The 19,167-nt window shown below is 38.3% G+C and overlaps 1 protein-coding gene across 1 annotated transcript in view; it reads right to left on the bottom strand.

The window, feature by feature from the left end:
* Positions 1 to 1,096: 1,096 nt before the first annotated feature.
* Positions 1,097 to 19,167, bottom strand: part of Dnz1 (DNZDHHC/NEW1 zinc finger protein 11) — a 115,053-nt gene continuing 96,982 nt past the window's right edge. Inside the window, exon 8 of the mRNA XM_090381350.1 lies at positions 1,097 to 1,221. Within this exon, the coding sequence (XP_090237476.1) occupies positions 1,145 to 1,221 (77 nt within the window). The 3' untranslated portion in view covers positions 1,097 to 1,144. The remainder of the gene's footprint in view (positions 1,222 to 19,167) is intronic.

Here is a 19,167-nt window from a genome sequence, read left to right as displayed (position 1 = left end):
TAAAATTTGAAAATTTTCTGAAATGAATATTATATTTAGAAAATACATACCTCACTTTTTGTTTATTTCAAATATATATTTAACGGTTTATAACATTCTTTTATAATTTTCTTCCCAAACATTTGCTTTAAAACTTACTAGTATACATAAATAGGTATACGCAACTGTCTAACAATTATAAAGGACTGGTTTTTCTTTCTTTGTCAATGGGTTTCTTTCCCAAAAAATATTAACAGTGGCATTATAGACTACACATTACAATGGGTCTGGTTTAGAAGCAGAGGATGGATCACACTCAATTCCTAGAATTTTCATTATTCATTTTATCATCAGGAAATTCTGAACAATTTGTCCTTTTGCCACTTCTCCTTTGAGCAGGGTAGGAGGCAAAAGGTGCTATTAACTCTTTCTGCAATAAAAACATTACATTACATAGCATCATTAAAGCTACATAACATTTACAATATCTAGTTATCACAAAAACTTTTATACATGTGGAAAAAAAAATCCCTTCTTCTAATGTAAATTATTATAAATAATGGCATTCAAATTAACTTATCTGTTGAGGCCAGAATCAGCTTGTGAAACATACTGAAATGTATACAATTCAAATGTATATATTCACAAATGACACACTTGTTTGATATGTTTGTTCATGAGTAATATTACACACATTTAAAACTCTAACAAATACAATAAAATATTTATGATGTATATATACAGAAGATGAACATGCACAGAAAAACAATTCTTGTAATAACACAGCAAATATTAGCTTACCTTTGAATTTACAGAAAAACAATTCTTGTAATAACACAGCAAATATTAGCTTACCTTTGAATTTACAGCCAGATAATTACACCAACTTAACACAATTATGGAATGCAATTTTTTTTTTTTATTTGTTCTGTAGAGTATACCTCCAATGTTTCTTCCCACTTTTACACTTCATAAAAAAAAAAAAAACTTTCTGTCACAAACGATTTAAATGTATATGACTCTGCTCACAACTTGGATGATGTAATTCCTGTACTACAAAGTAAGGGAATTATATCATGCTTCTTCTTCAGCAAGATTCACATAATATTTGGCCCTGAAATTTAGCACAAAAGTCCACTGTAAACAAAAATGTGAAGAACTTTAATCAAACTTCATAAGAAGCAAGATTCTCCAGGTTTCTTGGTGCATTCTGGCAAGGTAACATCCACAGCATGGGTGGTCCTAGAAAATAATAGAGAGGATAATAATACATTGTAAAAAACTATGAAAACATTTAATGATAAGCAAAAAAGCTTTATTTCATTACAGATCTATGTTATCCTGAAAATTATAATTCATTCAAGGTGAGATCAGTAAAAGATGTCATGGTATCATTGATTCATTCGAGGTGTTAAAGAACAAAATACTAAACTAGGAATTGCAGATAACATACATTAAGTGGTTATCCATTCTTTCTTTTAATGCATAACTTAGATTATTACATTAAATGGAAGATGGGAAACTAATTTAACAAGATTAAATTCGTTAAAATTTTATAGCAAAAGCTTATCTCTCAGTACTCACCTCTTAAAATCCATTTTATCGTTTATATTCCATAGGAAATAAAAGTGAATTGAAAAAATTAACTAAATGAGAAAAATTAAGATCATGCCCTGGAAAAAGAAGTGCACTGCTTTTCCTGGTTGTCATTTATTAAAAAAGAAGAAGAACCATTATTGCAATGCTTAGAATGATAATTTAAATAACAGTAGTTACAACAGCCCATAACAGTACAGTGGCCAGTAACATTATTATGACCACCTGCCTAGTATCCATAATTTTTTTTTTTTTTTTTTTATGTGAACCCCAAACACGAGAGATATTAGAACCTATAGTATTTAGTACCGTGCTTGGATTGGAGGTTGAGAAGACGAAAGAAGATATTTGTTGACATTGGACTTGAACATCTGTAGACTGTAATTTTCAGGAAATACGTATGAAGGAAAACTGCTAGCTTGGGGGGAGACAAAGACCAATAGATTGACAGTAGCCACTGGCAGAGGTGAAAGAGATTCTTGCACTGCTTCTATTAGAATGAGCAGAAGCCTGAAAAACAAGATGCATGGTATTTCAGAGACTGCTGGGAGCCATTGCGTACAAGTAAACACGTGGGTTGTGTTAGGGTAGCTAAGAATAGAAACAGGTGCAGGAATACTTGCGTGTACACCAATGCTAGGAGTTTAGTAAATAAATTTGATGAATTTGAGGTATTGCTCAAAACATCAAAGGCAGATATTGTTTGGGATATCAGAGACGTGGTGTCACACAGATATAAGGGATGCAGAACTGCAATTTGGGGAGTGCAACATCTACAGAAAGGATAGACAGGATAGGAAGGGGGGAGGGGTTATGCTATTAGTTAAGAAACACATAAAAACCAAGGAAGTGAAGCCAGTCGACATCGCTGGACAGTGCAGTGTTCAGTCAGTTTGGTGTGACAAGCATTGGGAGATCAAAATTGAGAGTAGGAGTGTGCTATAGGCCTAATGACTCTGATGAGTATAATAAGGAACTGTACAGGGAAATAGAGTGGGCCAGTAAATCAGAGAGTCTTATAATGGGAGATTTTAATTTCCCAGATATTGACTGGAATTTGGGGGCTGGTTACTCAAACACTAGCAGGGCTTTTGTGGATTTATTGGATGATTGTTTTCTACATCAGCATGTTCGGGAGGCAACTAGAGGGAGTAATACTCTTGATTTGATTATCAGCAGTGATTCTTCATGCATTAAGAATCTGCAGATAAATGAACCACTAGGTGGCAGTGATCACAGTGTGCTGAAGTGGGATTTACTCAAAGAGGTAACTACCATTAGGGGTAAAGGGAAGGGTTATTGCTTCCGTAAAGGCAACTACGATGGACTGAGACAGTATTTAAATTCTATACAGTGGGACCAACTGATGATGTTACCAACAGCAAATTCAAAATGAGAAACATTCAAAGAACTTATCTTGGAAGCTACTAGGCTTTACATACCAACTAAGAAATATTGTTCAAGGTTTAGGCCAAAATGGATGTCAGATGAACTAATGAGGCATATGGCAGAGAAGAAAAATGCATGGGATACTTACAAATTAACACATTATTTTGATATGATAGATACAAGATATGATAGATAGATAATTACGATAGATACAAGTTGATATGCAACCAAGTTACAAAGGAGGTTAGGCAGGCGAAGGCAGATTACGAGAAATCCTTGGCAAGGGATGCAAAGAAAAACAGCAAAGAGGTCTTTACTTATGTAAACTCTAGAAGGAAGGGGATGAATCAGATTGGTCCACTTGATATTGATGGGTCAACTGTTGATGATCCTGCTCAGGATCATCAACAGTTGACCCATTCAAACTAAATGAATATTTTGCATCGACATTCACACATGAGGAGTTATTCAGCAAGGGGAATGCCAGAGGTGTATTCAACTCTAGCAGTAAGCTACAGAATCTTGAAATAACTGGGAGTAAAGTGGAGGAGAAACTGTTGAAGATAAACACAAGAAAGGTACCCGGGGTGGATGGGATCTATCCAGTTATATTAAAGGAGGCAGCAAAGGAAGTAAGCAAACCCTTAGCCATAATTATGAGAGCTTCCTTGCACTCAGGGGAGGTACCCATAGACTGGAAATGTGCAAATGTGACCCCAATTCACAAAGGAGGATCAAAGGCTGACACAAGTAATTATAGACCTGTGAGCTTAACTTCTGTTCCAGGAAAATTAATGGAGGCACTGGTTAAAGAAGCACTGCAGGATCATTTAGACAAGACTTCAGTTATAGCTCAGAACACAGCATGGTTTTGTTAAGGGGAAGTCTTGCCTGACCAACTTGATTGGATACTATGATGCAGTCATAAAAGAACTGGATGCAGGGAATAACTTTGATATTATATATTTGGATCTCAGAAAGGCTTTTGATACCGTTGCACATGGAAGACTGCTACACAAATTGGAGCAGTGTGACATTGGAGGCAAATTGCTGCTATGGATAAAGGGGTGGTTGAGGGGGAGAAGACAGAGAGTGGTAATCAATGGACACTGCTCATCGTGGACTAATGTTATTAGTGGAGTCCCTCAGGGCTCAGTGTTGGGTCCATTATTGTTTTCTGTATTTATAAATGATATTGATGATGGTATATCAAGCTTAATGTCCAAGTTTGCAGACGATACAAAGGTTGGCAGGGTTGTCAAGGACACTACTGACACTATGCTGCTGCAACAGGATCTGGAAAGGTTGAGCAGATGGGCTGAGAGGTGGCAAATGAAGTTTAACATTGACAAATGTAAAGTACTACACATGGGAAACAGCAACCCCAGAGCAACGTATCAACTCTGTGGTACTACACTGACAGTGGTAGAGAATGAAAGGGACTTGGGGGTGGTTGTGCAGGCAGATATGAAGTTCTCTGAGCAGTGCAGACGGGCTGCAAGAGTAGCTCATGGAGTACTGTCAATGATATACAGGAATTTTTCCAGCAGGGATAAGGAGGTGATTATTCCATTGTATAAGGCAATGGTCAGGCCACACCTAGAGTACTGTATACAGGTCTGGAGGTCTCATTTCAAGAAGGATGTAGAGCTGCTGGAACGAGTACAGAGAAGGGCAACAAGATTAGTGAATGGAACAAAGGGGTGCTCTTACGAAGAAAGGCTTAAGTTTTGCAAATTACAGTGTCTGGAGACTAGGCACCAGCGAGGTGATCTGATAGAGGTGTATAAAGCCTTGAATGGTTTAAGCATGCTCAATGCTGATGGGATTCTTCCTCTAGCTCAGAAAAATCACCTGAGAGGGCATAAATTCAAATTGAGGAAAGACAGATGTAGGATAGACGTGCGGAAATTTGCCTTTAGCCAACGGGTGGTTGGTTGGTGGAACAGACTTCCATCCCTTGTGGTGGAGGTTGATAGCCTAAGTAAGTTTAAGGCTCAGCTGGACAGGTATTTTGAACGAACAGAGGGGTGAAGTGGAAGTGAGTTTTTTTTTTTTTTTTTTTTTTTTGGCTGATGCTGCATAAGCTTGCTTTCTTGCATCAAATGCCTCTACTAATGCTAATGGTAAAAAGGAAGGTTGTTCAAGAAAACGGCAGTTGAATGAATAAATGAGGAAGATGAAATGTTGGTTCTTGGGTTTGAAGTTGGACAGTAAATGGATGTTGGCTGGTGGCGGCACGTGTTCGAACTGTTTTGAAAGAGAGGCCAAGAATTATAGAAGCCAATTCAGAAGAACAGTGCCCATGGAAGTATCTGTAGAAGAGGCATGCAGCAGAAACAGCACGTCTATGAGAAAGTGAGTGGAGAGACTCTGTTAGAGATGAATCATTAATTAACCTAACTGCCCTCTTCTGAATGGAATCAAGAAGCCTGAGAGGGGTTTTGGGGGCACCACCCCAGATGTGGGAACAATATTCCATGGCAGGGTGGATTTGCGATTTATACAGAGTGAGCAGCTGTTTTGGAAGAAAAGTAATGCCGAGAGCGAAAGAGAAAACCAAGTTTTTTAGATACAGAGGAAGCAATATTTGTAATGTGCTTGTGCCAAGAGAGATTAGAAGTCAGGGTAATCCCCAAAAGAGATATATCATTTTGCCTAGAAATCGGAGTGTCACTAAAGATAAGCATAGGAGCAGAAAAATCCTTTTTGCGAGATATAAGACAAGACTGAGTTTTAGAAGGGTTGAAATCAATTAAGTTGTCTTTACCCCACTGGAGAATTACCTGAAGATCGACATTTAAGGAATTGGTAGCAGATTTTCGAGAAGTTGAAGCTGATTGAGCAGGACAAGGTTTCTCAAAATGGAAAGTGGAATGCAATGTGCTGTCATCGCAAAACTATGGATAGGATTTCCAGTCAATGGAAGAAGGTCATTAATATACAAGAGGAAAAGAGTGGGGGAAAGAACTGAACCTTGGGGGACACCGGCATTAGTGGAGAAATTAGAAGGCAGAGAGCCATCTACCATCACCCTCAGTGAGCGATCAGAGAGAAAACTGGATAACCAATTACTAAAAACAGTTGGCAAACCATAAGATGGAAGCTTGTTTAGAAGACCTTTATGCCAAACACGATCAAAAGCCTTTGAGATGTTAAGAGCAACTACTTGTGTTTCACCGAACCTTTCCATTGAATTAGTCCATAAATGGGTAACATAAGCCAGAATATCACCAGTGGATCGACACTGATGGAATCCATACTGGCGATCGTTGATCAGACTGAAGGTTTCTAGGTAGTTTAAGAGTTGGTGGTTAATTGATTTCTCCATTACTTTAGAAAGAGTAGAAGTAATTGCAATGGGACGATAATTGGATGGGAGGGATTTGTCACCCTTTTTAGGAACTGGCTGGATATGACAAATTTCCAAGCAGAAGGAAAAACACCTTTGGAATAAGAAAGTGAAAAAGGCGGCAAAGAATAGGGGTAAGTTCAGGAGCACAGGTTTTGAGAACAAGTGGAGAAATACCATCAGGACCTGGAGCTTTCTTAGCATCAAGATTCATCAAAATCCATCTCATATATCCTTTTGATGGCAGACCACAGGAGGCACTGAATGGAGCATGTTGGGAATGGTGGGAGGTGTTTTACCAAGATCATTAATACATCAGCTGGAAGAAAAATGGGATGCTAGCAGGTCAGCTTTATCCTTGGCTGAAGTGACAACAGAACCATCAGGTGTGGACAGAGGTGGGAGCAGAGATGGGAAAAAGTTGTGGCCAATAGCTTTGGCAAGAGACCAGAATGCTCGACTACCATTAGGGCAAGAAGCAAGTTTTATACTCTTAGCCTGTTCAAACTCTAGTTTGGACCGATTAATAACTCTTTACAATTGTTGCAAGCTTTGGTGTAGGCAGAAAATGAAACTGAAGAATTAGAAACAAGCAAATTATGATATGCAACATTCTTTTCCTGAACAGCCTTAGACATTTATTGGAAAACCAAGGTTTAGATAAAGAACGAGATTTTAAAGTGGAGTGTGGGATAAAGGATTCCATTCCTGCAAGAATAATTTCACTGACACGATCTGAGCAAACATTAACATCAGAAGTTTTTAAACAGTAATCCGACCAAGGAAAACAAGAAAAGAAGTCTCGCAGGTCATCCCATTTTGCATTCTTGTAATGCTGAACAACACGTGGTTAGGAATAGCCATGAGATAAAGGTTCCATCGGAGAAGACACAATCACCAAGTTGTGATCTGAAGTGCCTAAAGGACCTCTCACTTCGACCGTGTACTTAGAAGGGTTGTTTGTGAGAAAAAGATCAAGCGTATTGGCTGTGTGATTAGGATTGTCCGTTATTCTTGTAGGTAAATGAACAATCTGTGCTAGGTCATTAGTAATTGCAAAAGCCTCAGCATCTCGACCTGTGGGTCGGTGTGACTAGAAAACGGAAGCCAGCTGGAGTTGTGAACATCAAAATCGCCAAGGAAAATTATCTCACTGTTAGGAAAGTTGGACTGGAGAAAGCAAGTTGCAACGAGAGGAAGTCAAAGAGCTCCAAGTGATTAGTCGAGTTGGGAGAACGGTAGAGACAACAGATGAATTTGACACAATGAGGTAGAGAGATTTTAAGCCAGAGAAGATCAAAGCGAGGAGATTCGCAAATTGCCAAGTCTCTGACGGGGAATATCAGAACGGACATATGCACAAGTACCACCTTTGAGGCGAAAGGAATCACACAGCGAATAATTTGAGCATCTGAGATGAGCAGTAGTTGAATCAACTGATAATTGAGATTCTGTCAGAAAAAGTAGATGGGGTTTGGCAGACTGCAAATGGAAATGGACATCGTTGAGATTAGAATTGAGACCTCGTATATTTGTGAAATGAATTAGGAAGTGCTTGGGAGGTTTAGATCTTTTCGCAGATAAGCTTGCTCTATTAGTTCGACAATTCATGGTATATTCAATAGTAAAAAAAAGTGAGTGGGACATGCTGGATGAAGTAATGAAATTTTTGGATATGGTGTACACGTGATAAGAATATACCCAGATCCTTGACATAACGTGGCCTTGACAATGCTCCCCGCATACACACTACTCGGACTCCCTCCAGTCACGATCTGGCAGAGCAGAGGTAGCAAGATTATACACTAGCTGATCCGGAAGCCTCCAAGAGAGTTACTAATAGGTTCGGTCCGGTGTACTAACTAGTGGCCGGCCTGCAAACACCGTTTTAGAGCCGTACCCTCGAAATGTAAGGAATATTGGATCTCGTCACAACGTTCATCATAACCTCAAAAGTCAATCAATCATACTGCATGATGGAAGAGATTGGGAAGGGTTGGCCGGAACTTAGCTCTAGAGACTAAATATGGGTTCCACCACTTTAAGCCTCCAATAAGCAAAGTGGTGGTATTTCACCGGTTGATGAGAGTCATCTACCACCTAGTACTGCCTGGTAATATAGAGGGGTGGCGTTCCTCCATGTGGTGTGGGCACCACACCTCAACCCTTGCTGACGTTGGTTCACACCTGAGTGGTCACCCACCATGTACTTGTGTATGGAGGTTATACCCAGGATTACCAACAGTCCCACCATCGTGAAGGTGCAAGCAGAGGCTTTGGCTGTCACAGACCGTCCGGACTTCGCCGAAATTGGGTCCACTTGACTTGAATGTCACGCGAATATCAGTTCCATCAGCGTTTTAGACTCCCAGGTAGCTAGTACAGCTTGTCTGGCATATCTGAGAGAATGTCTGTGACAACCTTAAGGAGCAAAATATGCGCCTTTTGCAGCATGCACCACACCAGCCACTGTGAGAGGGACTCAATAAGTCCGCGGAAGGTTGCTACGGGTATCTGTGACCATTCAGACTGCAGTGCACTCTGGAGTTCCTGTAGGTTCCTTGGTGGAGGATCCATCCATCTGATGTGTCAATCGAGGTGGTCCCATAGATTTTCAACTGGGTTAAGATCCGGAGAATTCTGTGGCCAAGAGAGTAAGTTGAAGACTTCGTCATGCTCTTCAAACCACTCACGGACAATTCTGGTGACATGGCATGGGGCACTGTCTTGCTGATAGATACCATCACTCCCAGGGAACACAGTCAACATGTACAGGTGTACCTGACCAGCCACAACTGATAGGTAACCATTTGCATTCAGGGTGCCCTCCAGAAGTATCAGCAGACCCCAGCCATGCCATGAAAACATTCCCCAGACCATAACGGCGCTCCCACCAGCCTGCCTTCTGCCAATAATTGTGTCTGGGTGTCTGTTCTCTGAGGTTTCACGCCTAATACATCCCCATCCATCCACTTGGTGGAGCAGAAACCGTGACTCATCAGAAGGCCACCCATTGCCACTCGGCTGGGGTCCAGTGTTGGTATTGCTGTGCAAACTGATGGCATTGTTTGTGATGAACGGCCATCAGCATGGGTGCTGTCACCAAGCGTCTGCTCCGGAGCCCAATGTGCAACAGGATTTGCTGCACTGTCGTGTTTCTGGTGGCCCCACAGTTCATGCGAACAGCCAGTTGAGCAATAGCAGCGTGCCTATAGGTCCTGACCAACCATTTCAGCCGACGTTCACCTCTGGGACCAAAGGTGTGTGGGGCTCCACAACTGGCATGTCAGGTCATCAAAACTGTCCCATTTGTCCGGTCTTGATACACTTTCACCTCTGCAGCATGTGAGCATTTCAAGAAGTCCACTGTTTTGGAAATGCTGGCGCCCCTGGCCTGATAGTCAATGATCATGCCTTTTTCCAGGTCTGATAGATCGCATCCTTTGCCCATGACAGAGGCTGTTACTCTGTTCACAGATACCGAACATCAAGCCTTATATGCTGGTGGGGTGTGAACTTGACACGTGCACTGTATGATTCGTTAGGCATGTGTGATGTCTGCATTGGGGTGGTCATAATAATGTGACTGGACCCTGTATTATTGCCTGAATAAGCCAAAAATACATAAATAAATAGTAAAATAAGAAATAAGTAAAATAAATTACAGGAAAATGGAGAAGTGACTTGAGTATACTACATATATAGAACATTAAATGAGTGTACAAACCATTTGTTTCAAAATACATACTATACGGATATTCATTGAAGAGCATAATTATATACACAGATGATTGGATTAAGCATATACAGTTCTCAAGTTATAAGAGTAGCAGCCTTGGCCATCCCACTGAGTATTCTTTTCCTATATTGTCAAGCTTGACAGAACTCCTTGAAGTTGACATCTAAGTCCTGGACTCAATTGATTGATTTTTTATTTTTTATGGCGCATTGGCAGCTAAGGCCATAATGCGCCAAGTCAACCTGGACTCAAGATAGCATCTGCTGAGGAAGAAACCAGTCTGACAGGTGAAGGTGTCTTTGTAGAGGGCATAGCTGGGGAGTTGCGCGTAGAACCATGATGCATTGTGTTACACACGTAGAAATCTTAGGTGTGTTAGGCACCTCATTGATGAAAGATTGGTGGGTAATTTCGCATTTAGGATTCTGTGTAATGAGTTTTGTCAGAGCCATTCTATTGCGAAAGCTTCATACCAAAGTATTGTGATTAGAACTTAACTTAGAGTGGACATGTGTTTTTGTAATGGGCGGCACCTAGAACGTCAGTTCATCTCCACCTCATATCTCTGTGAAGAACAGTACCACTGTAGAAGGGCCAGAAATAAGTAGTGTATGTTTGTGTGTATTCTGTGTGTGTTCTGTTGTTGTGTCTGACCGCTTGGCTACCCAGAATCATCAGTCACCTGGACAGATGATTCTGGGTACTCGTCCACACCACGGGAAGGTGGGCCAGTCTCAATGGAGCTCGCACTGTCTCAATTCGAGACTCTGACCCACCTGATGTTGGCAAAAGATGGGCCAGATTCCTCTGGGGGCCCACTCCAGAGAAGAGGAAAGAAAAAAAAAAGAAAAAGAATTTCCCCGTGGTGTTAAAAAAAAAAAAAATATATATATATATATATATATATAAATAATAATAATAAATAAATAAATAAATAATAAATAAATAATAATAAATAAAATAATATAAAATAATAATAAAAAAATAAATAAATAAAAAATAAAAATAAAAATAAAATAAATAAAAAATAAAAATAAAAATTAAAAAAAAACAAATTTAGGCAATGTTGCTCCCTATTGAGCAGCTCTACCACACAAAGGAGTAGAATTATTCGTAGCCGTATAACTAATTCTTCTTGTGAAAACATCAGATGCAAACTGCTGAAGAGCAACATAAGAATTCTTGTCTCCCACTAGCAAAGTTTCATGCCCATGAGAGAGTGTAGAAACTGATGAACGAAGAACATCTCTAAAGTCATTATACAGCGGACATTCAAATAAAATGTGGCTCCAATTTTCATTTTCCCCGCATTGACAAGCTTCCGTTCTAGAAAGACCAAAACGATATAGTTTTTCGTTAAGAGATCCATGTCCCGTTAAGAGGAACGATGTATATAAGTCTAAAGAGAACCAAGCAGGTTTCTGCTTTACAGAAAAGGTCACCTCAGGGAAAAAAGTCCTAGTAACAGATCCGACAGATGACGTATCCCAGCGGGTCTGCCACAGATTTATCATTTCATTCCACAAACGATTACGTTCTTGCTTAATATCTGAATTAATATTCAGAACCAAACCCATAAATTCAGTTGATAGTTGGTTTTTTAACCTATAACAAAGACCTCTGTAAGCTACGTGAAGGTCCAATGGCAATACACCTGCAAGAACGTGCAGTGCAGAAGTTGAAACAGTTCGACAAGCTCTTAACATACATAATAATATTGTGCGTTGCACGGTAGCCAACTTCAATCGAAATAAGTAGCCATAGGAAGGAATACGGCGTTATAATAGATTCTCATGGTACGTCTAGAAAGTCCCCAGTCTGAACGAGAAATTTTTACAATAGCACCAGTGAATCTTCTGATCTTTGTTGTTACAGTATTTAAATGAGAGACAAAATTAAGCTTTGAGTCGATTGTAATCCCAAGTAATTTAGTTTCAGAGACAAGTGGAATCCTGTTATTATTAATCTTCACTAAAGGGGGTCGTTGAGGGTTTAAATGTGATCCAAAGATCATCATTTTAGTCTTGGACGAACTTATTGTCAATTTATTATCCACTGTCCTTTGGAATAAATTTTGTAAGACATCATTGGCATTACTTTCGATAGCAGATCTAGATGAACCATGAATTAAGATAGTAAGATCGTCGGCATAAGCGATGATTTTGGTACCACTGAAACTACGGGAAATCCAATCCTGCAATACCATATTCCATATAAGAGGCCCTAGGATAGACCCCTGGGGACACCCTCGTGAAACTTCTCTAGACACCTCCTGAAATTTAGATTTCACTAAAATGTGACGATTACTGAAATAGCTTGTAAATAGGTGGTATAGTTGCTGAGAGCATCCACTGATCGTAACCGTTCGAGAGCACTCTGCCACCATAGAGAGTCAAAAGCACCCTCGAAATCAACAAAGGTAGCTAACGTGTACTTTGATGTTGAACTCTCAATGCTGCCAGCAAATTCAACAAGTGCATCTTCACAGGACTTTCCTACACAGAACCCGTATTGATTAGAGGACACCATATTTTTTGCCTGAAGAAGATCAGTAACATGCAGAGTCATTAGACGTTCTAGAAACTTCCCAAGATTTGGCAAAAGTGCAATAGGCCTATAAGATCTGGGATTTAATGCTGGTTTATCTGGTTTTTTAACCAGTTTTAAAAGCGCAATTTTCCACATATCAGGAAAGAGACCTTCTTGGAGACATTTGTTAAAAAGTAAAAGCAGTACTTGTGGACGCAATTTGAAAAATCGCAAAATAAATGTATTTTCAACCAGGTCTATCCCTGGACATTTCTTAATATTAATCTTTTTAGCAACAGCGGTTAACTCATCGATGGTAAATTCTTCTGTCTGAATATTGGTGGTATAAAGCGAATTTGCAACTCGAATATTTGAATGTACAACAGAATTAGTAATTATTTCATCCACTGGGAATAGTCTGTCAAGAATAACATTAACTGTATTCATCCAATCAGTGGTCTCCAGAAAATCTTCTTTCACAGTGCCGTATACATCTAAAGAGTGAATCTTATTACGAGCTATCTTATAAATAAGACCCGAGCTATCTTATAAATAATTTATAAGATATCTTATAAATAAGGATTATCATTACCAGCAGTGTGAACAAACTCCTTCCATGTTTCCTGCTTACGTGTGGCAATAGCCTTTACATAACGTTGTTTGAGTGAAATATATTGAGAGTAAAAATAAGCTACTTCATCAGAGTGCCAATCCCTACGTCGACGCTGATATTTTCGACGGGCTTGATGTACCTTTTTCCTTAAAGAAGACAATTCTGAGGTCCACCAGGAACAGATCTTTAATCTAATCTTTTTCTTGCTGCCCGATTTGTATGAGGCCTTAAGTAATGACTAGCGTAATAAGGAAGCAATTCCAGCAGCCGTAAAAGAGTGAAGAGACAAAAAGTCTTGTTCAGGGAAATCTGCAGAAATGGAGGAGTCAAATAATTCCCAGTTTATATGATTTATGGAAAATCTAACTAAAGCTGGCTGTAGTAGAAATTGATCTCCAGGTTTAGAAAAATCAGTAACAACAAAAAATAGAACCCGATGATCACTTCTTGTCCAATCAGTAATCACCACCCAATCACGAACAACTGCTTTAAAATGAAAATTAGTTAATGTCACATCAATATTTGATTCTCCAACAGAGCTGGAAAAAGTTGTTACTACTTGAGGTAGGTTTATTACATTTAAGCTGTTATTAATAATAAATTCCTCCAACATTGTTGTTGTTTGGTTTTTTAAGGAGAATTAGCAACTAAGGCCATATTGCTCCGGGTTATGTGGTGGTCATTCCCTGACCTTTCTGCATCCTCCGTATTTGGTGGTGACGGGCTCAAACCCCGGTTTAATCAAGAAGCGTGTGCTACTCCTTCCCACCTGGCTACGGAGGCGCCTCCTCCAACATATGACCACGACGATCGCTTCCATTACTGAACCAGATTGGAGATTTAGCATTTACGTCAGAAGTTATTATGACATTCTGTGGACCCAAGAAATTTAAAGTTGTTTCTAGATAATTCAAGGATAAATTAAAATCTTCTGAGGGAGGACAATATAGAGAAATTAAATAAAAATTCAAATTCAAATATGTAACCAAAATACAAGTAGCTGTTCTATTGCATAAACCATTGATTATAGTGATATCGAGCTGATTATTTAACACCACAATACATGTTTTAAGTTCCTCAGAGACCGGTTGAATTATACGGGCAGTGAGTGGAAATCCCGTTACCTTTGGAGTATATCCAGGTTGCACTTTAACAGTATAAGGCTCTTGAATTGCAATAATATCAATAGCATTTTGCTCAGCAGACACTCGAATTTCGTCCAATACTGCTCTAGAATGCTGACCGTTAATCTGCATAATCCTAATACCAGTAAGCACTAATACACTTAACTTAGAGTGACTGCAGAGTCTATTAGTGGATTATGATTAAAGGATTGTGCATGCTGTGTGAGTTCAGTGCCAGATTGGTTCGATTTTAATCTGGCACTGAACTCAGACAGCATGCACAATCCTTTAATCATAATCCACTAATAGACTCTGCAATCACTCTAAGTTTTCTAATCACTGAATACTTCAGTATGAAGCTTTAGCAATAGAATGGTTCCAACAAAAATCGCATCACACAGAATCCTAAACATGAAATTACCCACCAATCTTTCGTCAATATGGTGCCTAACACACCTAAGATTTCCACGTGTGTAATGCAATGCATCATGGGGGTTAGAACTACTATAAAAGAATCCCCTTCACATGTACCTTATAACCAACTGATGATGAATGCATCGAAAAGTCCTAAGTTAGACTCTTGGTTATTGATTTTACATCATATTTCCTTTTATGCAGTTTTATAAATGACAACCAGGGAAAAAACAGTGCACTTCTTCCCCATGATCTTAATTTTACTTATTTAGTTAATTTTTTCACTTTCATTTCCTATGGAATTTAAATGATAAGGATTTTAAGAGGTGAGTACTGAGAGATAAGCTTTTGCTATAGAATTTTAATGAATTAAAAGACAGTACTTTAAGCCTTCAGCTATAAAATTATACAACAAGGTTAAATTATAAGTAACCATTCCTTAGTTGATGAATTCTCAAGAAAATAACCTTCACTAGATCAGTAGTAAGCAGCTTATGATCCTCTAGGCCAGTGGTTCCCAATCTTAAGTCACACTTGAAGTTAAACAATGAATATTCACAGCACATGTAAATAGTGACTGCCATTGAACTCAATGAAGTTTTTCCTACTCCCACAGCACATCAATGTGTTAGATCATGCTGAATGGAAACCACTGTCCTAGACTATTTGGAATACCTAAACACCTGGAGTACTGTAACATTAGCATGTTGCCTTTCAGGACTACGAACTTATGCAACAATTATGGTCATTGGGTACTTTCTGCATACAGCAGTGTCTCAGGTCCATAAACCATTATTATTATTAATAATATCTTAAAACATTAGTTCCTTTAAAACATGTTAACTACAAGTCATGTCTAGGTTTTGCTCACGCTACCTCGAATGACTTTCTATAAAATCCTTATACTTTCCATATGACAGGCAACAGAACTACACGTTGTAATTACGGTTTACATCTTTTTTCACACTTCTTTATATCGGTACCTTTGCCTTATTAGCCAATATTTCTTGCTTTATATTGGTATATTCGTCTTATTAGCTTATATTTCTCCTTCTTGAAACCTAATTTTTTACATTTCTTTCTTCATATCGGTAACTTTGCTTTATAAGCTTTTATTTCCTGAAGTGAAACTTAATTTTGAATTAATACTATGCTCAGGAATTTTATTTCCTCGTCCTTGTCTGAATTTATTTTCACCACGTTTATTGAACTTTTTGATTTATTAATTTATTATTATGTTCACTTCATCTACTGATTTATTATTTGCACTATGTATATTGAACTTGTATATGGATAGACAACATTTACCAAACATGCTACAAGTATAGCAACGGGGTATACCTCATCACTTGCCGTACTTGCAATGTAAAGTATGTTGGCCAAACCAGTAACAAACTGCATCTAAGACTTAACCTTCATAGATCCGACATCAGCAACTACAATAACGGTAAAAACCATGGCAAACAGGAAAATGAAATAGAATACACAAACATTTCCAGAAGCATTGCTTCTCTAATATTTACATCTCCATCTTAGCCCATACACTTGACCCTGCTTTAAGAAACAGACAGGAAGAAATGTTTATGCTGAAACTTAAGACACTGTATCCTTATGGCCTAAACAACAAATTTAGCCATAGTATCATTACCAGCTCTATAGAAAACCTCTGTATTTATTAGAAATTTCAAATGGGTAAGCAAACCAAGACGCCACAAAAAATGCTAACCAAGAAATAATAATTCAAATTATTACAAACTAGGTAGCTTTGCCCAGACTATAATCAATTGGGACAACAAGGACATAGAGGCGTAGCATAAACATAACCTGCCCTTCAGTATGAAACATAGTGTTCTAAAAGCACTATTTAAATTTGTCAACAGTTATGAATTCGAAACTAGGCACCTATTCCACCTGCTATTTGACATTTGTAAATTTAAACTAAACCCTATAAATAATAATATTAATAAGGAGTATTTTACCATTATATTAAAATTTCAGAACACCACTATAGATCGCATCAATATAAACCATTGCATTAACTTGCACGCCGACCTCCTTCCAGCCAACTGCCAAAACATCAGATATGATAAACCATTCAGCCTTCTTGCCTGCAATTACAAATCCCTTGCTACCAATATGGACAAAGTAGAATTAGACACCAACACATGCATTTGCCACAAGGCAGAACTACAGCCGTACATTAATCCCCATCAAGGGCATATTATAACCGGTAACCTGGAGATTACACCATACCAGGAACTGAGGAACATTCTTTCTTATGGATACAAATTCAGGTTGTTTAAAAAAACCAGACTAACCACATTCAAAAAGCAGTTACATCATGACCTCCTTAACTACTGCTTCATGCTTGCCGATAAATACAACACACCTATTGAAGTTTTCCGCATGTGGATAAATACTGTGTCATCAAATCTAATAAATAATTACAAAGCCTTAATGCCTCACGGGATCTCCACTAACCACTATCAACTGCAATATATCCATAAGTAAAAAACAATTATCAGAGCTACATGACCAATTTATTATTACCCCCGTGGACAAAGTCGCTAGTAATTATGCTTTCATATGTAAAGCTTTGTACTTTCATACATTAAATACTGAACTCAATTCTAGTGATACATATAAGCCAGTGACAAACAATAGCAATATCATAACAAAAAAGCTAATAGCCATCTACAAAAAACTAAAACTTAGTATTAATAATTATAGTTTTCCATAACAAAGTTCCATAAGAATCCAATAGGTTTCAGATTCACTGCTTCATGCAAGAGCAGTTATGCATACAAACCTGGCAAAACCTTAGAGCAACTACTGAAACCTATCATTAACACCTTGCCAGACAGCAAGATTATCAACAACACTATCCCTATTATAAATGCCTTACATAGGCACAATATATCCCATATACAAACCTTTGACTTCAATAGCCTATTTACAAGCATAGATCAAGCCAATTTGAAGCTTGTCCTAAACTGTATAATAAATACAAACGTATAATAGACTGCAAACCTATATATTGGAATAATCTGCTCAATTTGTGCATTTCCAACAACTACATTTTCGACAGTAAAACAGTTTACCAACAAACCATAGATACCCCTATGGGCAGCCCAGTGAGCTGTATCATCACCAATCTATACTTATATACAGAATCTTTATATACATCTCCAATCTATACAGAATATCTTTCAGTTGCACTATATACACTGATTTGTTTAACATTTGAAATGCAGTTCCACAGCCAATGTTGCCCTCTGACAAGAGGACTGTAACGAGGCTCAATAATTAGTATTTTACAATTTAAATTATTTTTGCTTCAGAGTATAGTCACACTGCTGTGGCAGTTTCTCATTTCCTTTCTGGAGCAGTGATATTCCACTTCAGAAAGTGGCCATATTTCAGTTGTTGACTTCTGTCCAAAAGTCAACAGAACTCCTTATATGATCCAAATACAGAATGAAAAAAGTATATAACAAACTAAATTCAAAAACATAATATATGCCTTGGCCACCACTCTATGGTTTAAACAAGAATGCCAGCCGTTTGAATTGCTTTTAGAGTTAACAAGATCTGATGTTCCTCTGAAGAAGTTGTGCTTGTGTGTTCCCTATCTTTATTTAATTTCATTTATTGTGGAAGTGGCACTTTTCCGGTGGTGGACATGACTAAAGGAAAGGACTTTTGCTTTCGTAAAGGTGACTACAGGGGGTCTCAGACAGTTTTTAAATTCTGTACAGTGGGATCAACTGATGATGTTACCAACGTTAAATTCTAAATGGTAAGCCATCAGGGACTTAATCTTGGAGGCTACTAGGCTTTTCATTACAACTAAGAAATACTGTTCAAGGTTTAGGCCTAAATGGATGTCAGATGAATTAATGAGGCTCGTGGCAGAAAATAAAAATGTATGGGATGCATATAAATTATGAGGTGACACAGAAGATTACAGCAGATATAAGCTAGTCTGTCTGTAATCAAGTCACAAAGGAGGTTAGGCAGGTGAAGGCAGATTACGAGAAATCTTTGGCAAAGGATCCAAAGAAAAACAGCGAAGAGTTCTTTACTTATATAAACTCTACAAGGAGAGGGATGAATCAGATTGGACCGCTTAACATAGATGGGATGACTATTGATGATCATGCTCAGTTAGCTGATAAACTGAATGAGTATTTTGCACGCACATGAGAAATTATTCAATGAGTGGGATGCCAGAAGTTTATCAAACTCTAACAGAGAGCTAAGTGATTTTGTAATAACTGAGGGTAAAGTGGAGGAGAAATTGTTGAATTTAAACATAAGAAAGGCAACTGGGGTGGACAGGATCTTTCCAGTTATATTAAAGGAAGCAGCAAAGGAAGTAAGCAAACTCTTAGCCATAATTATGAGAGCTTCCTTGGACTCAAGGGAGGTA

This window comes from Mastigoproctus giganteus, chromosome 9 (genome assembly GCF_048544385.1).
Source record: "Mastigoproctus giganteus isolate SK-2022 chromosome 9, ASM4854438v1, whole genome shotgun sequence".
Lineage (NCBI taxonomy): Eukaryota > Metazoa > Arthropoda > Arachnida > Uropygi > Thelyphonidae > Mastigoproctus > Mastigoproctus giganteus.
The sequence above is the reverse complement of the archived record's forward strand: the minus strand, read 5'-3'. Positions and strand labels throughout refer to the sequence as shown.